The sequence below is a fragment of the Rhinolophus hipposideros genome, assembly GCF_964194185.1.
Source record: "Rhinolophus hipposideros genome assembly, chromosome: 18".
Lineage (NCBI taxonomy): Eukaryota > Metazoa > Chordata > Mammalia > Chiroptera > Rhinolophidae > Rhinolophus > Rhinolophus hipposideros.
Window position 1 is genome coordinate 13,095,558 of NC_138064.1, and position 26,012 is coordinate 13,121,569.

A 26,012-nucleotide genomic window follows, 5' to 3' on the forward strand; every position below is an offset into this window, starting at 1 on the left:
CCTTGATGGTTCCCATAACTAAGTTATTATTGATTTTTTTATACTAAAATAAATTCACGGTCCATTTCCTTTGATATTCACACTGCTCCTTGGACTTTCCAATGAAGTAGTAAAATTCTGCAATACTGCTAACATGAGAAGTCACTCATCCATGTGAAATTATGTTTTCTTCCTTTAAAAAGAAAAAAAAAAAACACAAAACTTCCCAAACAACACATCAGCTAGACTCTGAAAATAAGATGGCAAATTGTGGTAAAGTTGTGAAAACAAAGACCCAACAGTTTCTCTCCAGTGCAGGCTTGTTGCCATGAGCTAATAATTCCAGACTTTGAGCAAGCCGAGCCTACTTTTTAATAACCATATGCCTCTAGGTAAAGTATTTCTACTAAAAATTATTGAGGCATGGAACAAGGTAAGATGTGTGAGCTCATGTTGGATTGTTCAATTACTAAACTGAGTCCTGCAGCATTAAGAGTTTTCCAACTTGACAGATTATTCCTCTTTATACACTTGTATAAACATACTGCTTACGGCTGAAATCTATGTAAGCTTTTCTTTCAATTAAAATGTCAAGGATGACAGACTGTGTTTTCACTGTCCTTAACAGAATGCTAGGTACCACAGCAAGCGATTTCCTGTCCTCATTTTTCCCCCCAAAGGATGTTTTCCAGTCTAGGGGTGTCTGAAAAGCAAGAGCTGTGTCTGCTGGTTTTCCCTGCCCTTGGACAAGCCCAGCTATCTCTCTGGAAGGAGGGAAGGGCCAGTGTTTTTGTTTGGAAGGTCTCAGGAGGGTCCCTGAAGACTGCTCTCCTTTCCCAGGTGGTGACAAGATCTAGGACATCCCAGGATTGTTTCTTAAATTCTCAGGAGAGACACATCTGCCAGGTTATGTGGCCAAGCAAAGAGAAAAAGCAAACGATGAAAAAAGTTAGGTGAAAAAAATTAGAAAATCAATATTAGCATCAAAATTAGATAATAGATAGCTAAGAAATCTTGAGGAGATTTGAAAAAATAACAACAAAAGGACTAGGGGATGGGGCAGAATAAGAAAAGCTCCACAGCAATAAAACAGAAAAAAGAGTGGGCAGGGAGGAGATCCAAATGCCATTGCTATTAGCGTTTCTGACGCTGGGGAAGAAACGGTCTTTTACTTTGGGCTCTCCATTTCATCATCTGTTTAATGAGTGGATTAGACTACCCATCTGGAAATCTCTTGAAACTCTAAAATTCAGATTCTAGGCCTTGAAATGAAATCAGATGTTCTTAATCTAGCAAGACTATCATTGTGATACGGGTATTTACCACTGCTCACTGATACATTTACAGTGCTTTCCCCAGCACCTGACTCATAGGAGGTGGTCAGGGTCTATGTTAAATAAAATTGAGCCGGCACAACACTTAGTTCTTAAAGTCAAGACTACATTGGGAACGTCAATAAATCCTATATTGAAAGTATCCCTAAAAAGCGAGAGAAGTGATGAAAAAAGAACCCAATACATTCCATGGGGCTCGCACTCCCTTCTCATTTAAGTATAGCATAATTTCACACAGACTGGAGAAAGCTTAGTACCCGCTATCTTTGTATTTGCTTATGAAAAGAAAGGAGCGCTTCCTTTGCACCTTAAAGGAAGTCTTCTGGCCTAACTTGGGAAACTAGTTTCTGTTTGGGGTGGGGAGACTGAAGAGCTCAAGAAGAGAGTACAAACTCTTAAATCTTAAGAGAAGGCAGTTTGTAATGAGAAATGCTTATTTACCCATTCTTTCCCTGAGTGAAATTTTAAAATTCCTCTTTTTGTAAAGAAAGCAAATTGTCAGGATAATCAAGTGGAATTACAAAGACTATTAATAGAGTTAATTTTTCCATGGGTCGTAATTGCATTGTAAAAATGGGGTAGTGAAGAGGATGGACTTAGAAGATGGTTTACCAAGGGTGGAATCCCAGCTCTGCCACTTACTAGCTGTGTGACTTTGGGCAAGTTACTTGGCCTCTCTCTGTGCCTCAGTTTCCTCAACTGTAAAATAGGATGATAGAGATATTTACCTCACGGCATTACATGAATTACCACATATTAAATATATTAAAAATGCTCAATAAAATTAGTTGTTGAAATGATTATTATTATTCTGAAACAGTGATCAAACAGCAGATTAATCCCTAAACTTCAGAGGAGAAACTGTGGCTGAAGGTTGGGGACTTAAAGAACAACAATCCTGAGCTTTAATTAAAGAGCTACAGTTTAACAAATGTTAAAATATCTCAAACTCCCTGAGTATATTTCTTTAAAAAAAAAAAAAAAAAGAAACGTCAACTTTAGAATCCTAAACTCTTCTACAGAGGCAAATGGACTGTTCTCACCCACAATTTTACAGACTTTCAAAATGACTTCACATTATTTCTCAGAAAGGATCCTTGAAAATATTTCCTCAAAATGGAACCAAACTAGTTCCCCAGAGATCAGTTCTCAGTATCTTGTTTTTCCTGAAAACAATGACAAAAATCCAACAGAAGCAATAATTGGGAAAACAATTGGGCCATATTTTAAGACATCATATTACCTGTATCTTCTTTTTTTTTTTAATGAACTCACACTCTGCACAGTCTCACCGCCAAATTCCTGAAGTCAGATGGCAAATACAATATTTCCCCTTTAATCCATGAGAAACTTAAGACAAAGACGTGGAAATATTTAGCCTGGGAGAGGGCACAAAAATATCAGCAGAATTCAACTAAAATACATATTTTCCCTTTCAAAGCTTCCTTAGGCTCACGGGAGGACCTCTGCTAAAGATCTGGAGTCTCCCTGCAAGAACTCCCCCCGCCTCCTTTTCCTTTGGTGTCCAGGAAGAGAATGTTGCCCTTGTGTCTGTATCCTATCCTCTGCCCTGCCCCGTAGGCCCCAACCTGTCCGAAAAAGCTGGTAAAACAGCCAGTGCAAATCAGCAAATGCTCCAGCTCGTCAGAGATACCAGTAAGCCCATCTCCTTGGGATAGAACTTGACATGGCTCCATCTGTCCCCTCACTGTCCTGAGCTTCATACACATGCCTTAGTGACTTTCTTCCAGCTTCATGGAAATGCCATCTTCCTTGCAGACACAGAGACTGGAATAGAAATAATCCTTACCACCTTCTTTGGGCAATCACACCAGGTTAGGGCCTTTTTTGGAGTGATCTTAGTACACCCTGCACTTTTCTCTAGTCACATTTATCAACATGTATTCAATCAATCCATCAATCAATCAAAAATCAATGAAGCACCTACCACTTGTTAGGCTCTGTACAGTCTCATTTCTGTGAAAAACTAGTTTGGCAAGTTAGGTCATTTGCATAATAATTCAGTGACACATTTCTAATTGGTGACCATAGGATGATAAACAGAACAGATGTGTTCCAAGGTCTCTTGGAGTTTACCATCTCAGCTTCCTAATTAAAATTACTCAGTGATTTTGAGTGATTCTTCAAAATGTCTCTGTTCCCAACTAGACAAGAAACTTCCTAAGTCAGAGATGGTGTCTGCCTTATTTACCAATGCAGATACTTCTAAAACTGAAGAAAGCACATGATACCTAATAGATGTTTAATAAATATTTCTTAACTTAATGAGAACATAGATATTAAGGATCTCTTCAACTAACAATGGACATTGCAAGAACAGAATTTAATAAAATATCTTCGCTAACTTACGAGAACTTGATTTACAAATCATAAATGAAACTCCAATTTACCTAACAGTCTAATATGACCCATTTCTGTTCTTGGAAAGCATACATAGTTTACCTCCAAGGTAATCTGTACTTTTTATCAATGTGCCTTAGATTAAACTCAAGCTTTCAGATGAGTTCTAGACCCATTTGTTTTTGCATCAATTAAATTAATTTCCATTTGAAATTATGTTTTAAGCGACTCATAAGAAAAGGCCAAGAACAATTCAGGACCGCTCATCTGTCTCCAATCTATGTAATGTTTTAAAACTTGGATGCCTGCCCTGCAAGAAGGTTGCACTTTATAACGTTCAGAGCTCTGGGCTTGGTGGTACCAGTTACACCCACATCATGGTCAACTAAACATCTCGTGTCTGCTTTGCACTGACATATAGATATTGACAAGAACACTTTTGGAATCATTATCAACAGGGGTGTCGGAAATTCGATTTACTGCACAAGATAAATTTGGTCCTCTTTTAAAATCAGTTTTGTACTACTGACGCCTTGACTTTATAGATACACTGTCTGATACCTTGGAAATGTAACATCTTTTTCTTTAAACGAAAGCCGGGCTGCGGGAGAGCCAACGGTACTAATAAAACATAATACAGCTAACGGAGCTGTATCCTGCTGGTTGGAGCCTTTACTGGGTTTTACAGCATATATGCTGCCTCTGGTCAAGCAGAAGAGATGTTTACTCGTGCTTTCAACTGTTTTAAACAGAGAGCAATAAGAAGAGGGGAGAAGCAAATTTACATCCATTCTGTTAAGACTATTAAATCAATCTGTTTTTTGTCTCTTTTAATGATTGATTTCTGTACCGTTAATCTGAATTCATCATACAGTCAGCCTGATTTATTTAAGTTAACCAAAAACACAGTTAGATTGGTTTCTGATGGACACTACTACTATGGGGGGGGGAATATTCTGTTTTCAAAATCTGGTATTTTTTCCTTGTAAAGAGCTAAAGGCTCTTTTTAAAGATCTTTTATAAAAGCCCCTAAATGCCTGAACAGCTTGGTTTTAGCCATGGGTCAGACTTAAAGACTTGAAGAGATGGCTTTTCAATTAGCCAATAATTTCTCCATTGCATCAATTATTCATAGTTACCCTTAGAAAAGGCAAGTAAATGCAGATCAAAGACACAAAATAAAAGATGATTTTAAATGCAGGCTCAAATAAATGATATACATCTGGCTGGTGGGAAAAAAACTTTCTTGACAGAGTTATATCTCTAAGTAAAATTTCTTCCTGTTTGTGAGTTGTTCACCAGCTTCCTCCTTGCTTCATAAGGGACAAGGAAGCAGCCCTCTGATTATGAGCATGTAAATGACATGAAATTGCTGCTCGCATTCATTCACCATAAATGAATAATTCATGAAAACATTCACTAGCGCACTTGCCTAGATGTTCTGTAGAGGCCCAGAGCTCGCTGAGCTTGCAGACACAACCCTGCTTCCCCTCCCCCCCCACTCTTAAGTCAGCAATTCTGTTTGGGTTTCTTCTGGACATTTTTGCTTGTCAGGTATCATATTTTAACGAGTAATTTCTGGTGGAATCCATACCCAGCACAAACCCCCAAAACCTAGGTCTGAAATATTTTTTGCAGCTGAAAGATGGCTCTAACTGCAGTTAGAACTATCAGCAAAAACAAAAGTGGGATGGGAGGGGCAGTTTCTTCTCCTTCAGGAACAATGACCCTTTTAATTAGCATGAAATGAAGGTTTCACTCTTGTGCTCTAGAGTTAGTCATTTGTTATTAAACCAAGTAATATCCTGTAAGAGAGGTAGGTCAGGGCCCCAAGTAAGCAGTTCTGTCATTTCAATGTGAGCCATCAGCCTCATTGGGACTGGGTCTACATCGAGCATCCTAAGAATGACAGAAATTCTCCTAACCGGGGAGTTGCCAGGAAAAACATTTTTATAACTGAGTAGTAAATGTCACCTGACCCTACCTGCTAAAGAGCTAAGATAACATTCCTTAAGTGCCTATGCTGAGCGCTATGGATGGTTCTGTCTGTGGTGCTTGGGATGGTTAATCTCATGTGTCAAGTTGTCTGGGCCACGGGATGCCCAGATCATCCAGGCAACCTTACTCATCCTATGCATTTTGCAAGGCTCCCAACTAATGCTTTTATCTAACCTCTTCTTGAATCTGGAGGCAGGGTCTCTTAGGCACTTTGCAAACACCTCTCCTGGGAGGCCAAAGTTATGGCACGCTCCACCCAGCCACTCACCGGTGTTATTTCAGGTCTTTAGGAGGTGGCACTAGAAATGATTAGCTCCACAAAATGTACTGGCAGAAGAGGGATGTGACAATGATACAGGAGTGGCTTAGGGCAGCTGTGACATGCATGGCCTATGCAACCTTAGGCGGCTAAAAGCCCGATTTCTCAAGTTTTGTTCTTAATGATAAAGTAACAGAAAGGCTGAAAGGGTAACTTGTTGTCCAAAGAAACACAGACAAGGAAAGAGGCATTGCCTCAAGGCTTGGCAAACCCCTCACTAGGTTACCTCCTAATGGAGAGCTGCAAACCATGGCTGTAATCAAATCAGCAAAAGCCATAGGATGGGATGTGAGCCTAATGAAATCCTGGTCTGAGGAGGGCGGAACATCATCGGGGAAAGGAAGAGGGCATGGTACGGAGAACTTGGAGAGGGGTCCAAAGAAGCACAGAAAATACTCAAAAGCCAGAAGGGAAGACCTAAGTGGAAAAGGAAAAGGAACAAGATGACTGGAAGACAACCATAATGAAGTTCAAGTTTCTAAATTACTATATTCAGAGAATAGTGACCAGCTCCTTTCAAACCCCACTGAAGCAGAATAATAATAATGAAACAGCAACATGCGGGCTCTAAGTTAGAAAAAAGACTATCTCTCTAGAATGAATAGTGTAAAACAATTAAATGGCTTACTGAGGTTTTGGAATTTCCTCTTATTAGGCTCTTAACAAATAGATTCGTCCCCGTCTGGCGTGGTTTCCAAGGAGGAGGAGGAGGAACTGGCAGACCTCTCATGGTCCTAAATTAGGCCTATTATTTTCATTTATTCCAGTCGGAGTGGCTGACACGAATGATAGAGATAATACTGGCTGCCATCATTAACCAGGAAATGGAATAAAGCGGCCTTGTGTGGCTGACAAGGCACAGGCCTTGGGCTGCCCAATGGCTCTACCGCGGACCGTGAGTGTGTGACCTGGGCAAGTCATTCAACTTCTCTGTTTTTCTTACTGGCAGAAACCGGGCTATAATACCCACTTGGTAGGTTTGGCATGAGGATGATTTGATAATCATATATGAGATAATATTTTGTGTGTGTTTGGCCCTTGGACAATGATCAATGCATATTCTATTCGCGATGATTAATCTATTTTAGAAAAAGAAATGACCGCTAGTGTCATTTTAAAATACAAAGTCAAGTAATATTGTTCCAAATTTCAGGGTGAAGCAATTTGGGGGAAAGGCCCAAAATATCCAGCCTCTCTAAGGGATCTGAGAGTCTTCTCTATTGCCGAGAGCCCCAGTGTGTCATCATCTCGGGGAAACCTGCTCTGATCTGGCCAGGCTCATCCCTGCCATGTGCTCTCAGTTTCTTCCCTAAAAGCTTAGCACACAATAAGAGCCTCACAGAGGTTTGTTGAATGACTTAAAGAAGTTGGCTCACTGTACACGGTCTCTTATTTTCTGGGAGCAGTACCCCCATGACACGTCCATGTCAGACCTCTTTTTAAGGGTCATGAGATCTTGAAACACTATCCTGAAGGGACACTCAACTTACAATTGATTTGGGCAAGGGGGCTTGGGGGAGGGGTGGAGTTTCTAGGAAACTTGTGTGTTCTCCTTGTGCAAACTTTTCCGAGCTACTTTTCAAGTTCTTCCGCTTTGCAGGAGCACTTATCATGAAACTAAATTGATATTAATCTGAAACACTTAATAAAATAATAGCAATAAAGTTCATAATACTGATACTTGGCATTTACCTTGAACTTTGCATCCAAGGATCTCAAAGGGCTTTTCAAGCAGGCCTTGCTATTTTCGAAGCTACTCATGGGCTGGACACACAAGCAAAGCCACCGAGGATAGCTTTCTTATGGCCTGAGTTGGTTCTTTCATTAGGTTCTGAGACTGAGACTGTGGCCATACTACACATGTGCATAAACATACGATTTATGCACATATGGGTGACCTGTCTTATGGGAGAGGCCGAGAACTATTTATTTTGGGGAAGCAGCACATCAGTTGTGAGTTTCCTCAAAGCTGAGGGTAATAAACACACCCACTACACACAAACACCCCCAGACATCTATCTACATGCTAAAAGGTAAAAGTCACATAAAAACTTTTGGTCCTAAACACACTTTTGTCTATATTAGCTGAGTCAAACCTTGGAAACTTAGGTTTGCATTTTGATACACTTGTTTTATTGTGATATTTTTTCAATCCCCTTCTCAATGCACTGCATCTACATCTGTTCTTTAAAGGCATGAAGTTTTAAAGGGCTCCTTTTCCTTTAGTTCATTCTGAAGAAAATTTTGTTTAGGCTTAAGTGATTAGTTAAAAGCCACATCGGATTTTATATATAAAACATCTCTTCGAAGGCACTTTCCCTTCCCTGGTGGCCTTGCATTATGCCAAAGGGAGTGACTTGCTCAGTTTCCCATATTATTCCCCAGACAGTCTTAGTCCTACTCCCAAAACAAATGTGGCATTTGGGGTTTCAAGTTTAAAATATAATTTGGTATCATTTCAGATGTCTTCCTACAGCTTATAAACATCTTCCGCAGAGGGACTTGGGGTCTGATTTTAATTTGTGGTAGGGTTATGGTCACAGTAAATGTCAATTTTAGCTATTGACAATAAGTCCCTAGTAGAAAGAGAAATGGAAAGTGACTGACAGTACATTGAAAGGACTTGCAGACGCTCAGCTTGTTCACAGGAACTGTCGAGTCCCTAAGAAACCCCTTCGCTGGTCTGTGATGACAGTTTGGTTTCTCCTCAGGCCCCTGAAACTCGGTTGCATACCAGACGAGAAAGCCAGAGTGGACTTTCTCAGGATGTGTTCATCTGAAGATCATAAAAAGACACAGAGAAATGACTGAGCCCTTCACCACATAGGTTTGAATTTGAACACCCCCACAAGGGTGTCACTGTCCCAGCCATTGGTTTGCCTGGTGACCTTGGTATGTGTCCTCAAGACCTCATCGTTTCCTTTTCTTCACGTCAGATAAAGTGGCTGAGCCAACAAATGTCAAGGATCTTTTCAACCCTAAAGTTAGACGATTAGATACCATCAAGAGTGGGTAACCTGTCTTCTGGGAGAGGCCGAGAACTATCTATTTTGGGGAAGCAGCACATCAGTTGTGAGTTTCCTCAAAGCTGGGGGTAAATGGGTAATTCGGCCTCTTTTGGACATTCCCTTTCCTTGAAGAAAGGCAGGCTCCAAAGGTCCCCGAGTACAGGTAACATTTAGCAAAGTAGGGCAGGAACTAGGAGCCCTGAGGTGTAAGAGAAGGGGGCAGTTTCTTCTCCTACAGGAACAATGAACCTTTTAATTACCATGAAATGAAGGTTTCATTTCTTTGTGCTGTAGAGTTAGTCATTTGTTATTAAACAGAGTAACATCCTTTAGGAGAGGTAGGTCAGGTCCCCAAGCAAGCAGTTCTGTCATTTCAGTGTGTGCCATCAGCCTCATTGGACTGGACATTCTGAAAATGATAGAACTCCTATAAATCAGTGAGTTGCCAGGAAAAACATTTTCACTACTGAGTAGTAAATGCCACCTGACCCTACCTGCTAAAGAGCTAACAGCATTCCTTGAGTTCCTGTGCTGAGCGCTATGGATAGTTCTGTCTGTGGTGTCTGGAACAGTTAATTTCATGTGTCAATTTGACTGGGCCACGGGATGCCCAGATATCTGGTTAAACATTATTTCTAGGTGTGCCTGTGAGGATGTTTCTGGACTAGATTAGCATCTGATGTGGTGACTGAGTAAAGCGAATCGACTCCCTCATGGTGAGTGGGCCTTGTCCGACCTGTTGAGGCCGCCAGAACTAAAAGGGGGAGGAAGGTTGAATTCTCTCTCTCTGTCTGCCTGACTGATTGAGCTGGGTCATCAGTCTTCTCCTGCCTTAGACTGGGACTTACACCATCAGTGCGCCTGATTCTCAGGCTTTTGGACCTGGACTGAAATTTGCACCACCGGTATTTCTAGGTCTCCAGCTGGCATAGAGAGCATATTATGGGATTTCTCAGCCTCCATAATTGGTGTGAGCCAATTCCTTATAATGAATCTCATTATACAGAGGGTGCCAAAAATATATATATATACATATTTCAAGAAAGGAATACTGTACTAAAATTGTAATACACAATATATACCTGTAACAAAAGATAAATCCAAGTCACATTTGACTTCTGCAGTTATAAGAGGTGCTCAAAGTGGTTACCATCAGCGTCCAGACACTTCTGATGATGGCAAACTACTGTTTGAGCAACGTTGACTAAAGTGTCCACTTATATACATTTTTGTCACCCCTAGTGTATGTATGTGTACACATACACACACAAACACACACACACACACACACATCTCCTATTGCTTCTGTTTCTCTAGACTAATATAGTGCCTCATCTTTAAATCCTTTTCCCTAGAAATTGCCCTATATTTCCTTAAATATATTTGATAGGAGTGAGTTAGTAAAATCCAGGCATTAACTTTGATATCCCTCATCTTCTGCTTCCAACCATTTACCAAGTTCTATCCACTTCACCCTAAAACAGACCTGGAATCCATCTACTTGGCTACATCCCACTGCCAACATCTTGGTCCAAAACACCCTCTTCTTTTACTTGATTCTTCCAACAATTTCTATCTCCATTTTTGCTCCTCTCCAACCCAACCCCTGTATTACAGCCAGAATGATCTTCCCGAACCAACAATCTAATCATGACATTTCACTGCTCAACAGTCTTCTACGACTTTCCTTAATATTTAGTATATAATAAAAGCATCCTTTAAATATTCCACTCCTTTGATGTCTATAGTACCACTTTCCCACCCAACTGAATACGTTTCATCCACCTGACTTCCATTCATTTCCTAGAATGTGCCAACTTCTTTCCTACCCCAGGGCCATATTACATGCCATTGCCTTTGCCTGAAGTGCTTAGCCATCTGTTCTTTTGTTGACCAATGCTTATTCATTTTTTAAGGCTCAGTTATATCACTTTCTTAAAATTTTATCTGACACCAAAATTAGAGGTGCCTCTAATTTAGAGGGTCATGTGGCTCCATGTACTTTTCCTTCATGCTATTTCTTATAATACGTCTATAGGAACGATTATTTATTTATGAGTCTTTCCCATTAGACTTATACCTCCCTGAGGTGAGGAGCTATATATCTTTTGACTACCAGAGGTAAACTTATTTGGATTTCTTTTGATCATTGGGAAAAATCTGTGCTTACTTTCTGGAATATTCTATTCCATTTGGATGGAGGAGAAAGAAGAATACCATAACATAGCTGGAAATGGTTCTAGAAGTTAAGTGGATTGAGCCAACATGCGGACTGGCCTACTTACCTACATGCTACTAGTAATAGATCTTTCTGCCTTTTTGAAGCCTGAGGTTATTTCTCTTGATGAGCACGAAAGAAAAAATGCTACATGGAAATGTTCATTCCAGGACTTACAATCTTTGCTTAAGGTAAATGCTGAAACATTCAACTGTGTTTATGATAGTTGAGTGGTTTCCATTTTCGCCAATAGTTTCAATTGCTGAAGCTCTCCAGAAGGGTCAAACCCCATAACTTGTATGTAAGATTTCCAAGCATCACACATATATGCCAAACATCTTTAGTTAAAATAGGGCATGGAGAACAATAGTTATAAGTGCCTTGGACTGCTTTCCTTACAAGGCAGAAAATTGAAAAAATATCTTCTGGGCTGTTTTTTTTTTGGTTTGGTTTTGTTTTACTCAAAAACAAAGTAAATAAAATCAATGATTTCAAAGTTCAGTATAGCTGAGAGAATTCATTTTCTTAATATGGAATGGGCTAAAGAGTGACAGGGCCCTGAGTGGACATACAAGAATAACTGTCTACTGCAGACTTCTGGCAAACTCTTTGGCCTATTGGTCCACAGCCAGTGTTTTTCTTCATAAATGAATTCCACATCTTTATTAAGTTAAGTATTTCTTTTTTTATTATTTGAAACATACTTTAAATATTTTGTTTTATGACGTCCTGGAAATTGATACAATTCCTTCCAGATCAAGGAAAATGGAAAAATCAATTACGTTTTTTTTTTTTTACATTGAGAGTGATTACACAAAAATTATGCTCCAATTTATCTATTACCATGAATATCATTTGACATTATGTGCATACAACTCAAAACAGCCAGAATTAAAGGTGTCCTCCTGATTGGATGAATCAGTTATTTTTCACAGAAAAGCCCTAAATGATTACTAAATAGAAATATACCCCGAGTGTGAGTTGATGTGTAGAAGACTATATAGTAAGAATTATAGACTTTAAATTACAATTAGCCTTTTATAGGAAAAACCCCAGCAAGAACAAACCAAAACATATCAAAAGCCCGAAGTGACCTTCTAATGTCAGATCCTGTACACAAAAAGTTACAGTTAGTAATTGAGAGAATGAATCTTCCTAAAATGAATTTTACATGACATGGATGAAATTTCGAAGTTGGTCCATTTACAGATGAGTTAATTGGCTTTATCCAAAAATGGAGGCATTTTTAGGGCCATTTAAATCATAAGAACTGCTGGTTCTGGAGGCAGAGGAAGGCTAAGGAGAGAAATGAAGCCCATCCCTCTGCAGAAACTAGAGTCGCTTTCCCCACTCTTCAAAACTGAGTTCTCAAAACCTCCTAATGGGTTTCACTGTTTTCTTTCCAGTGCTTATCATAATCAGGGAACCACACATTTGCATCTCTAATGGACCCTTTTCAAAAGTGTGTTGACATTTCAGTAGGTTTTGAATAGCTCTTAATGCTTCTCTCAATTTGGTCGGGTGCCCACAGATCTCCTTATATGGGCCTCAACATATAGACTGTCTGCTTTACTCAGGTTTTTTTGTTTTGTTTTGTTTTGTTTTAATCCCTGGGAACCTATCTTAATTATACTGTTGAAAAAGTGAAAACTCAGAAGTCAGATGACTCAGAAAATGAGCAGCTAGCTAGCTAGCCACACGTAGGGCAGCCTTGTAACAATATCTGGGAACTCAGGCACGAGTCAAAAGTACCATCCCTTGTGTGCTAAATTCACTTTTTTGAGCTTCTATTTTTATCACAAGGAAATCGATATAAATAAGACCATCAAGATAAACATAGGTTAGGGGAGAAAGTTGAAATCAAGCAGGGAGCTCATCATCTGAGCAAAAACTCCACTGCATTTGACTCCTCGAATTTTCTACAAGGACTAGGGACCCAGGGGGCCCTTGGGAGGGTAATTTCAGTCCCACCTACTTTCTGTGGCTTCCATCAAAATTCGATCCAACTGGAATTGTTTTGTAAGTTTATTGTTTTAACCATTTCCTCAGCTCTGCTATGTTTCAGGAACTGTGTTCTGAGTGAATAAAAAAGACCATGCCTCTCCTTAAGAAATGCATGATCTATTCAGGAAAACAGACCAGGCATGGAAGTCAGTTCAGGGTGTAATGGAAGAATCCCCCCAAGTGATATTGAATACCCTGGGGGTTTCAGGGGATGGTCCTAGAAGAGGGGAGACAGAAATGCTCCAGGAAAGATGAGAAGATAGTCCTGCATTGCATGTGCACACGTGTGTGTGTGTGTGTGTGTGTGTGTTCACGTACGTGCGTGAGAGTGAGGGAGAGGGGATACTGGTGGTAGGGGCTCCAAGCTGAGCTCACCATCTGTGCAAGGCCAGGTTGTTAAAGAATGGCAACACAGGCTGAGAAGATAGTAAAAAATTACTGTTTTTCATAGTTTAACATGAGATGAAAACAATCCCTTGGAGTGACAACAATCCCTATCTAGAAATAGATGCTATCTGGTGTGCATCCAATTAGGCTGATGCCAAATTGGGAACTACATCCATTTAGAATTTTTTAAATTGATTTTCCAGTGTTTCCTGTAGGTGGCTGAGTTACAAACTAAGAGAACAATTGGATAGACTCTATTGCAAGAATTCGGTCCTTTTTGAAAAAGAGGGTGTTGGAATAAAAGGAAGAAAGAGTTTCAGGGTATGTGGCAGGGAGGTAGGTACTGGAAGCTCTGGGCAGGGGCTCAGTATTTTTCAGAATCAAAGGGTCCCACCTTGGAATGGGCTCATTTTGGCCCTATTATCCTATATGAAGCTGTGTTGGAAAAAGTAAAAAGGGAGCGAGAATTTGCCCCAACCTTTTCTGATGCTAAAGCCCTTTGTAAGACAGAAAGTGGGTATGCTTCAGTTTTTTCTCCAGTAGTTCTAATTTTCATTTATTTCTTACTTTGAGCTCAATAAACATGCATAGTTATGAGATAAGGGCGGGGGTATATTTTAACAATCCTTGTTATGTCGTATTTGCATTGGAGGTACTGAAAGGAGTTTTCTGTGTTTCCTGTGATATTTACTCTCTCTTTTGGGTTACTCCTTTTGCAACAGATTCATTTGGGTTCCTGGAAAGTCCTACCTCAAAGTATTACGTGAGATACTACACTAACAAGACAATAAATAGATTTCTCCCATTACTTCCAGCATAGAGTTAAAATACATAGATTTAAAGATGGCTTTGTTTTTTGGTCTACATCGACTTAAAACCTTTTGAAAAGTACGGTGTTGTCTCCTCATTTCTAAATCGACTTTGGCAGTCACTGAATACACCCTTTCTTTCAAAGGAAAAGAAAGAGAGGAAGAAAGGAAGGAAGGAAGGAAGCAGGCAAGCAAACCTTGGTAGTCCTGGCTTAAATATGAAAATGAAACAAGGGCATGAGAGAAGGTAGTTTCACAAAGCAAATGGCCCATCCCAAACCTTCTCAGCCAGGTGCTTTCCCTCACTTGCTGGGGACAGCTAGCTCAAAACCCATTCTTGTGCTTTTGTATATGAAAAATGAGGCTGTAAAAGTGTCAGGCTTTTGTCAGGAATAGGCAATAAAAAATAATTGGAGAGTACTTATGTAGTACATAAGATGCACAACTCTCATAAGATAATCGGTCCATGTGTCCTTAATATGTTGCTCCCGAGTTTCATCACACCAGCAAGACTTCTGAAGTGTGGAGAAGTCCTAATATAGCTTATGAAATAAAGAACCTATAACAGAATTCAAGTTTCCAAGACCATTCCTAGCAGCTTGAAAACCTCAACCCATGCCCTGCCTCTAAAATATATAGCATTTCCACACTGTGGTTGTTTTAATAAACCATTGGACATTTCTCTCCAGGCCGTTTGCTTGTAGTGGGCATTTTTTTCCATCTCCAAAGAAGCTGGCATTGTAATAGCATACAAATGACTAGAATATCTGTGCATTGCTCTAGACACCAATGAATAAAATATAGCAAATACTGCGTATCCCTAGAGTGTATTATTCCACTTAGAAAATGGCATAATTGACTTTGGGTAGTATGGAGAAAAAAATTCAAGTGTTTTTAAGTTGTGGGGTGATTTTCTGGTAATTGCCTGACTTGAAACTTTACTTTGTCAATCAGACAGTTCTCTTAGCCCTATAAAAGGTTTTTTTTTTTTTTTTTTTTTTTTTGGTGGGGGCAGGGGGTTGAAGGCGAATTGAGAAAATAGCTAAGCACCACAGACCTTTTTTCTTGTCATAAAGTTGTTGTCAAAAAGATTCGCTATTATGTCTGGGATGGGTGAACTCCGTGGCATTTTGTGTTCAGTAAAAATGTCTCAAACCATTTTTCAAACATTTTGAGGTTTGGCAAAAACCTGAAATCCATCTTGCCAAGCACTCCCCCACCCCCCTTAATTCTTAAACCCATGTGTCTTTCAAGGGAAATTTAATCCGTATGTTTCTGATTCATTTACACTTAACTCATCAAAATGGTGTTTTGTAAGAGCTATTTGATGTTCAAGAAGTCTTATGAGCTTCTCTTTTTATAAGTCTAAAAAGCCTTTTTTTCTGAGAACCAGAGAATTGTATTTTACCAGCTGTAAGCCAAATGATTTGAGCTGTGTTAAAAATCAAGAACCTGCTGAATTTAGGAGGCAAGAAAATAGCAGACGCAGTGACATAAATAAATGTCCTCACATGTCTGCCTGCCATGCATCTATCGAAGGCCTTTCAAACTCCTTCTTTCCCTGAGGAATCCTATCCCATGAAGCCAAAGAACAAGTGGTAAAACTGAGAACTATGGTCCTAGAGCGAAAATCCCCATTGATTCTAGAGGTTCCCAATTGTGAATCCCAGCTCAGAATCAAGGGAAGTAAAACCGGGTGTGTTTCATTAGATAAATCTATTACCTAGGAAATATAATGATCACTGAGCGCCAGAACTAGAAGGGACTTCTGAAATTTCTAGTCCAGTAATTTCTGGATCGCGTTCCAAGGGCTCCTGGGTAAGGACGAGTTAAGGAAGAAGGTAGGGGCAGTTGGGGCTCTGTTTTCCATACTAGTCTTCCACAGAAGAGGGTTTTTAAAAAGTACTCTGAGGGTAAATTCAGTTTGAAAACAAATGCCTTAATTTTATATGAGAAAACTGATGTCTAGGGAAGGAATCTTGGAGTTGGGACAGAGCTGGCCTTCTGACCAAGGTCTCCTGACAGTGTCTCAGCATTCCAGTGACCTTTCCACTAAGCCGATGCTTTTCGAACTCAGGCTGCAATTCATGAGTGGGTATAATAGTGAGAAATTAGTGAAATCAGTTTAATCTGATGTGACTACTATTTTAGAAAAATGAATAGAATATAAGATATCCAAGAACATTATACACAGGAAAGATGGAATATTGTTTCATCAAACTACACACACTCATGTAAACATTCACAAGTGAGTATATTGGGCTGCGAAATAAAATATATTTCTTACTGTTGCTCATAGCAAAAAATTTTCAAAACTACTTTACCATACAGAAAAACCATGTGTCTTTTACTGGTAATTTAGCCGATAGCAGTTTTCAATTTGCCTCATTACAGACCACATGGGTGGAAAGACACAACATGATCCTTCTCATCTTAAGGAGGAAATCTTACAAATCACTGGCCTATTTACCAAATGTGGCTTAATACACAGACTGGGAGAAATGGGCAAAGAACGAATGGGTGGTGGGGCAGGGATGGGGGCGGAGCACATAGATACCCAGGTGAAAAAAGCAAGGGTCATAGTCATCTTAATATGATTTACAAACAGCAAGAACAATTTCCGACCTGCACACAGTGCAACTGTGTGGGGGAGACCCAGACATGTTAGCACCAGCATATTTCCAAAGTGCATTCTTCAAGCACTTAACCATCATTAATTAGTTAGAAACATCTTTTCAAGGTCGGGAGGCACAATAGTTCATCTCTACACAACGGAGCTTTGGAGACTTTGGAGGAAGCCAAGTAGTACAGCACCTGGATAATTACTGTGGGAAGATGACTCGGGTTAACTGTCTGTGAAGAATCTTGTGACAAGGCATTATGAAAACTGCTGCCCCCGTCACACTGTTAGATGTCAGAGCCGGCTGAAAGCTGCCTCTATGGGTAAGGATGCAAAGTCATTAAAACAACTATGAATTACACTTTGCTCTCTTTTTTCAGGATCGTAATGAAGTGACAAGTTTTCTGTGGTCATAAAGTGTCTGAGTCTCTTTGGGATTAAAGTGCAAAGTGGGGCTGCTTTGGGAATTGTGGTCTAAAACTGTTCCCTAGGTGGGGTGGGCGAGGGAGGAAGCAGCTAGTTTCAGAGCCCAGAGGTCACATCCTGCAGGTGGGTGGGTGCTGATTCTGGGGCGGCTTCCAAGCTCTGTCCTCGTCCGACATGCACCAGGGCTGTTGCTGAGAGAGGGAGGAATGGAGAGAGCGGTGGGAAGCAAAGAGAGCCTGACTCCTGGACGGTTACCCCATCTCATTCTAGGCCCGGGACAGCATGCCCCTCCCACTAACTAGACACCAGGGAGTTAGAGGCTGCAGGCAGAGAGCAAGCAGTCTGGTCAGCCTCCCCACCCCTCCCTGTACACCAGAGGGTGGAGGTTTTGCACAGCCAGGTGCCTGAATGACTCCCAGCTTCTCAAAGCTGCTTGGTCCTCTGTGCCCCAGCACATCTAAGTCTTTCGTTGCACTTTCCTCACTCCACCATCGCCAGGAGCCAAAGCACAAAAGAGGTCTGAGAAGCATAAACTGGAGTAAGAAGGTGGAGTTCCTGGCACCAGGAAGCCTGATAGCCTGGCAGAGCGGAAATGCGTTCTTGACGGCATCAGAGGCCGGTCCTGGCCCTGCCACTCAATAGCTTTATGATACCAGATAATTTGGTACATCTTTGGGTGGCCTTGATTTCTGAATCTGTAAGAAGGATGGGTTGGGCTGAAGGATCTCTAAGGTTCCTGCCTGTCAATGCATTTAGAATTATGGGATTATTATTCTACTGCTAAGGAAGTTCTGGGTGGTGAGGGTGAAGCCAAATCAAGTGACGTTCCCTGTGACCTGTACATTGGAGCTTCCTCTCTGCCCTGGATGGAAGGAAATGGCAAAAAAAAAAAGCAGTCATGTACTGAGCTAGGGCAAGATCTGAATTAAGAAAAATAATCTGGCCAGAGAAGCCCCTGTGTGATCCATATTTGGGTGGATGCTGGTGAGAGCAAAACCAAAGGTAAAATGCAATGCAAAAGTAATTTACATCTGCATTTATACTAAATGGGTTTGTTATAATTGCTGTCATTATGATTAATTCCAGAGGAATTAAAGGGGATCAGCCCTTTATTGCAGAGTGTTGCTGAGCTGACTGAAGTATTAAGATAAATAAGAAGGTCAAGAAGAGGCAAATGCAAAAGAAAATTTGTTTAATGCTGTCTAAAAAAGAAATCTACTACTTAAATAAAAGGGGTGAGAAAAAAGACATGGGTCTTCTTGGTGCTGAAATAAACTGATTTAAACTGAGACATTAAACCTAATTATCTGACCGATGAAGAGATGGTCATATAGTTCAGAGCCAGTGTTATGATTCTCTATCCATCTCTCTTTTCCCTCACAGTCTCACCTAAATTCTGTGACTCAGTTTACCTTTCTGGGAAGGAACTGCTAACGGACAGTACTTCTCTCTACATTCTCGATGCCCAACACTTTCCCAAAATGTCACCTGGTCCCATTAATAACTAACTAACATGAACTCAACATTTGCTATGCTAAGTGCATGACAGTCACCGTCTCACGGATTCCATTTCATAGATGAAGTAACTGAGGTTTAGAAACTGTCAACAGATTGTCCAAAATCATACAGCTGGCAAGTGGCAAAGCCAGAGTTTGAACACAGATCAATCTGACTCCAAAACAAGTCATACGACGCAATCACATGGGCCATATTGACTTTGAATACACAGGCTCCACCTTCGTAAAGGGGCTGAGCTAGCTTTGCAGACCTTCCTTTAGCAGTGATAGGGCCCCACTGAGGGCAGGGACAGAGCCAAGTGGGTGACCACGCCCACAAAGCTACAAGAGGCCCAGCTGGCGTCTCTGCCATGTGAGCACATGTGGCCAGCTCAACATGACTACAATTTTTTAGAGATCTTTGATTTAAAAGGAAAAATAAAAGTTCGCAGGCTCCTAAGTGTATAAGCTGGGCATTCCAGCTTATACACATAGCCTCTTGGCCCCATTTTCCATCTCCCGTTAAGATGAGTGATTGAGTCTATGCATTAATAGATACCTTGGCATTCATTTGGAGCCTTATTGTTTTTTCCAGGCTTTGCTTTTTTGGACACCTCCAGTTCTATTCCAGTTGTTCCAGACGGCAAAGAACAAAATGATAAGGTAGAATTCAATTTTTGGTAGCATGTGGAGAAAAGGAAGACTGCTGATAGCTAGATGAGTCTTGGCTATTGCATAACTACTGTCGCACTCTCCACAGTGATGGTGAACTATTGATTAATTCTTCTTGGGTACAGTGGTGCTTCATCAATCATTAAGTGAGCTCCCCTGCCAGAGTAGGTACAGGAAAAAAAGATGTATGGGCTTGTTATAAAGTGTCTGTGTACTATGCAGTGGACTTTGGAGTGCTAAGACAAGTCAATTTCAGTTTTCAAGGATGTGAGGACGCAAGGAACTTGCTGTTGTTGCAACCCCAACTCATGAAATACACACCTCAGAAAGCGCCAAGGCTCACCACATACATTTTCATCAGACTTGCAAAGTCTGTTGAAAAATCACAGACTTACATTTGGACCACAGAAGTTTTATTGGCCCGGCCCACATTTATCAATGCCACGTATTTTCCTTCCCTTTCTTGGCTATTCCCCGTATCCTGGTGCTGTGAGGGCTGCCTCAAGGCTGCCTCAAGTCCTCATACATCCATCCATCTGCAATTCAATGCCATGAGTCCCCTTGGAAGGTCAGAAGCCCAGAAAACCAAATGAAAAGAAAGCAGAAAGGAGAAGTCCATCTTTCATCCACTTCTTCTTCTTTTTTGTAAGTGCAATTCCAGATTTTCCCACCCTACTTTCTGTCAGGCACACAACAGGACTTACCCTCAAGTCCACGTGAATTTCTGCCCCTTCACCTGGCCTTCCTGACTAATGCATACTAAGTCCAATCGGAGACGATATTTTTACCCCACAGCTTGAGACAGCCTAGCGTCCATTTCCAGCTTAGACTCAGGGATCCTAGAATGGAACACTTGATTAAAGCCTTGGGCCCCATTGCTCTGACATAATTCCACCAACTTCACCATCATAACACTTTCCCCCTCGCCACCTTGGAAATCCCTTATTCTTCAATCTCTAAGACATCATTTTTATGACCAGAAAAGATATATGAGAGGAGGTAGCAACCTTACAAGGCAGCCTCACCCCACTAAAGACCTGTGTTACATATACATGCGATGGCAAATACAAACTTCCCTTCGTCAAGCCAGGAATGGAATCCAGTTCTCACGACTGAATTCACTCATCTCCATTTCACTTCATTTTCTCATTCACAAAGCCACAGCTGAGTATGAATGGGGACACAGGGTCTTTTTTCCAACCCGTATTGTTTGCATCTCTCCCTCCACTCAGGTTACTGGAAATTTGGCAGGTTTTATCAGTACTAGTTCTCGCCTCACTTTAATGAGAACGGTATTTTTACTTCTGTTTCTAGTACCTGACGTAATCTCAGACCCTGCTTGATTTTCTGAATTAGAAAAAGGCATATGAGAAGCGAGGCAAGAGAAGGACGAAGCCTAAGTGATGCTGGGAACAAGATGCCCTGTTAGAGTCTGAAATCAGTCTCCTGCCGCAGAGACTTCCACCGGGAGGATCCCGTATGGCCATCTTCACGGTGGCAGCAGCTAAGACTTAGTTCCTGTCATCTCACTGTATGCCAGGGGCCTTACCACGTATCTCCACCCCTCACAACTCCACGTGACAGGTTCCGTTGTCCTCATGTCACAAAAAAGATAGGAACTACGGCACAGACAAGTTAAGTGGCTTGCCAAAGTTACAGAACTAGTAAGTGGAAGAGTGATTTGATCCCAGGCCTTTTGATACCAAAAGCCATGATGCTCTTTTCAGGAGGCCACACACTGCTTATCTGATCAATAGATGCCTCCCTTCCTGGTGTCATCCCCTTTCTTCATGCCACAGATGTGACCACAAGGGAAAAAATGTGAGGGCAAGAGGAAGAATGCTGAGTTCAGCAAGTGGCTTACGGTGAAGCTGAGGCGTGGACAGTTGACGTTCCGCTGCTCTGTGTCTGGCATACGGAGGGAATAGATAGGTGCCTCTTCTATTGTGCCCTCAAAGCCTTGCCTCCCCCTTCACATACTAACATGTGAGGCATGGCCCCAGGGACCCCTACAGAGAGCAAAGCTGCCCCGCAGGTCATGTCCCAAGGGAATATAAAACATGGACCATGTCATCAAGATTCCCCATGACAAGTACAGACATTAGGCCCCTGACCGTCATGATGGTGCTTGGTAAGTCTGTCAGTGATGGTGAACTAGACCTAGTGTGGGCTGACTTAAGGGGTTAGAGCTTGTGTGAACTATCGCAAGTCTGACCCTCAGGATAAAAATCTGACCCATGGATAAAAACCACACACACACACACACAAGTACAAGTGAAATGGGGAAGCTGAATAATGGCAGTTGTGTCAACGGCATATCCTGGTTGTGATACTGTACTATAATTTTGCAAGTTGTTACCATTGGGGAAAGTGGGTAAAGGGTACACAGGATCTCTCTGTATCATTCCTTATAACTGCACATAAGTCTACAATTATCTCAATTAAAAATTCAATTTAAAAAACAACAATAATGAAAAAACAAAAAAATCGAACTCCAAACAAAACAAAACAATCACCGAACAATGGAGCTAATGACTCGTACCCCTCTAGTTTACTGTGGGGATGAAGTGAGGTAACCGAAGTCTGACCTGGGATCATGCTCCTGGCTTTGCCTTTCTGTCAGTCACAAGCAGGACATTTCTGATTATGGGTGAGCAAGTCACAGCCAAGTCAACATAAATTGTAATGCTCTAAAAAAAGATATCATGCCCTCTTTATTCCTGAAAAGTCCCAAGCACACACTTGGCACTCATCAAACTTTGCCCAATGACTAATAACCCTCACCACTGATTTCATTTCAGCTCTTGGTAACTCCTCACTACCCCCACCCCCACAGACAAGCATAGTTGTCCTCCTTCCCTATGCAAAATTGAGCTGGGTCCGTGAATACATACTTTACAATAAGGCTACGACCCTGGAATTTGGCTTAAGAATAGGGATATTGTTTGAGAAAATTATCTTTCTAAAAAGCACATATAGTTTTGCCTTTCATGTTCTTTGAAGGTTTTAAAATGTTGCCTTCAATCTCATCTAAAAAGTTAAGTTTTGTGAAATTACAGAAACATATCAAGGAGTCACGCTATTTTGGGGGGGGAATAAATTCATTACAAATATGGTTCTGCATCATAAGCGAATGAAGCATAAATGTCTTCTGCATTTTTAGCACAATTTGATGCATCTAAGGGATATGTGGGATCTTTGAGAAAAGTTTACTGGGTAGATAAATAAAGTGGACCCTTGCCTATTCTGCCACTCTTTTGACAGACTCACCTAGGCAATTATCTCTCATTGAGGACTCCTTGCAGGAAGCATTTGAAAACTAAGAATTTCACCACAAAAGAAGTCTTCAGGTCAAAAAGGAAACCCCAAAACCAACCTTCAAAACGGGGAAAGACATTCCTTTTCACCCTCCCCATTCATTTCTTCTAAGGCACTAATTCATCTTGATTTCAAATGTACTTTTCTCTGAAAAGCTATACCAAATACCTTTTAGCAATACTTTTATAGAACAGGGACAGACACAGAACTCCCAAGATTATCTCAGATTGGTCCCACATGTGAGGGAGGGGCTTACAGCCCAGCTCACCTGCTCCCTCATTTTAAAATGAAGCCCAGATGGTTTCAGTGACTTGTTCAAGGTCATCAGGATTGGCACTCAGGCCTCTTGACCTTCAGCACATCAGGCTGTTTATTCCAAAATTTACCTCTGACTACCCTCCCCCTTCCATCTCTGCCCACAAAAAGGAGAGAGGGGAGAAGATCCATAAAAAGCCATGATTAATTATATCCCAATCACGCATTCAATAAGCAGGTGTGTGTCCCATGCCTCAGGATGCGTCCAGATGTATGATATGAAGATCTAAGCTAAGTGAGCCTGAGAAGTTTCAGAGTAGCCAGGAGTCAGGGGTAGCGTGCTCAGTGGCTGGCTCCCTAATTGTAGAGAGCTTCAGTTTAGAACTATCCCTAATGTCGCATGGTTTCAGAAAGCAGACAGCCCAGGCAGTGCATCACAGCACTTAACTATATATTACAAAACACACAGAAACGTGGTCAAAACGTAAAAGTCTCTCTGGGTACACTAGGTCCTTAAAGCATCAAGAATGTCATTTGCCCCTCTCTCAACTTATTTTGGGTTAATTCCTTACTCACAAATATGAACTAGCTGTTTCTAAACCAACCTATCAAAAAGTTTTCATCATCCCTCCCACAACCGCAGCTGATCAATTTAACATTAATTCAAGAACAGTAAAGCTTTAAAGATAGCACTGGATTAAGTTGATTGTCACGTGAAACAACAGAACTTTAAAATTCTCAAGCAAATTGCACACTCGCCGTTCACATGAACTAAAATGATAGGTGAAAGGCTTAGCTACTTCTGAGGCTCATATACGCCTCACTTTTCAAAAACCTACATTATATTCTGAGTAATAAACGCAACGGCACAACCCTTCATCCTCAACACAATACACCAAATAGTTTTCCCGGCACTTGCAATTCACCAGTTACACTCCAAAAGCTACCCCCAACACCCACCGTCACTTCACTTTGACCTTGTATGAAAAGCCAAACGTTTTTTGAGCCATTTAAGAGAGAGAGAGAGAGAGAGAGAGAGAGAATCCTGGTGGAAAATAATACACAGCTGTGATAATATCATGTTTTTTTTTTAAGTATCATAATATAGTTTTACTTTTAATAATAAAAGATAAAAAAGGGGTGTCTGTGAATAATTAGAGATTGCAGTCTGAAGCCAGTTACAGTCACTGCAATTGATAATAAACTGAAAACCCCTTGAGAGCAGGTAAATGCTTTGCAACCCTGACCCCCTCGATCTCACATTACTTAACTGCCCTGAGGTTCTTGCATTACATCACCATTGAAGCGATTGGTTCCTGCGTTTTAACTCTCTCCCTGTCTCCTCCGATTAGGAGCGACACCGCAGCAAAGAAACTTCGCCCGAGTTTGCTCCTTCTCGCTTCGCTTTTTATTTGTGGCCTTTCTGCTCCTGTCGCTCTGCCTGGCTCTGTTTGTTTTGCCCAACCCGGCCCCGGTTCAACTCATTCAGGTCGCGGTACTAGAACAAAAACTCTTATCAAAGTGAAAAGAAATGCCTCCTCCGGACCAGAAGCGCGGAGGGGCTGGGGAAAGAGGAGAAGGAAGAAGAGGAGAAACAAAGACGGGCAGAAAGGGGAGACGGGGAAGAGAAAGAAAAGGAGGAGGAGGAGGACGAAGACTAAGAAAAGAAGGCGGTCAGGGCAAAAAAAAAAAAAAAAAAAAAAAAAAGGTATAAAATCAGAAAAAAGAAAATAAAATTAAAAACAAACCTCATGGACATCACTGAGGCTGAATTCCCTCCTGAGGTGCAGAACATGAGAGCTCTGGAATGAGTGTGTGTAGAATTTGAGCCAAAGCTTAACTAGCCTGAGTGAGTCATATCCTTCCCACTTGATTCCAGGCCAAGCGATGATGTAATGCGCTGGCCCTGCTCGAGCGCCAAGCTCTGGCTCTCTCTCCTCTCGCTTGCTCTCTTTCTCCTGGGCTCGCCCTCCTCCCCCTTCTCCTTTTTAGCTCAATGCTGGTGAAGTCACCATTTAAATCTGGCAGAACTGAAGCAAAAACTTCAATGTAACCAAAACAGCCCCAGGCCGAGTTCCAGACTCCGAGAGCCTTTCGCGTTGTGATTGCCCTTAGAAACGTGTAAACAGAGGGGGAAACAGTGCCGCCTGGGGATGGCCCAGCAGCTGCCTCGGACTCGGAGAGGGACCGGCAGTTCTGCTGGCAGGAATCCACTGGTTCCGATAAAATAAAAAACAAAAAGGAAAAAAAAAACTGGTTAATACAATAATGCCTGGTTGTTTGGAGAAAGGGAAATAGCAATGGAGACACAAGCAGAGATGGGTGAAACTGAACAGGTTGGAAGGACTGAGTATGAATGAATAACCAAGACAGGTTAGCAGCCCAGACTGACGTTTCCAACCAGGTGACACGGGGTTTCGTGGAGGCCCACGGCCGTTTTTTTTTTTTTTTTTTTTTTTTTTCCTGGAGCTGGATGGGATTTTCTGCTGCTGAATGCCAACCACCAGGCCTCCGGAGATTTCTCACATCTGACCCCCCCTGTCAGCAAGGGCAAACCCACTTCTGGGCCAAACACGCGCCTGCGTCGGGAGCCACCAAGAACTGGGAAATCACAGTTACTTCTCTGTTGGCACATATCAGTCACTCATTTCGGTGAGGAAGGGAAAAGGACCCCCGTTGCCAAACGCAAAGTTTGTCTTTCTGAGATTAGCGCCCCCACTCTCAGGTGAGTTGTCCACCAAGAGGGACAATTAGAACATGTTCCCCCAGTAAATGAAGACAGGCTGTCTGTTTCTGCACTTGCTGGGG

The 26,012-nt window shown here is 41.4% G+C and overlaps 1 protein-coding gene across 3 annotated transcripts in view; it reads right to left on the reverse strand.

Annotated features, from left to right (window-relative positions):
- The window catches only part of CREB5 (cAMP responsive element binding protein 5), a 381,389-nt gene that overhangs the window by 98,627 nt on the left and 256,750 nt on the right, over nt 1–26,012 (reverse strand). The window contains exon 1 of one of the 3 annotated variants that reach the window (XM_081079477.1): nt 24,953–25,164. The exons of the other annotated variants lie outside the window; for them this stretch is intronic. Coding sequence (XP_080935603.1) covers nt 24,953–24,999 — 47 coding nt within the window. The 5' untranslated portion in view covers nt 25,000–25,164. Of the gene's footprint in view, nt 1–24,952; nt 25,165–26,012 lie in introns of those variants that run through there. 3 annotated transcript variants of the gene reach the window in all.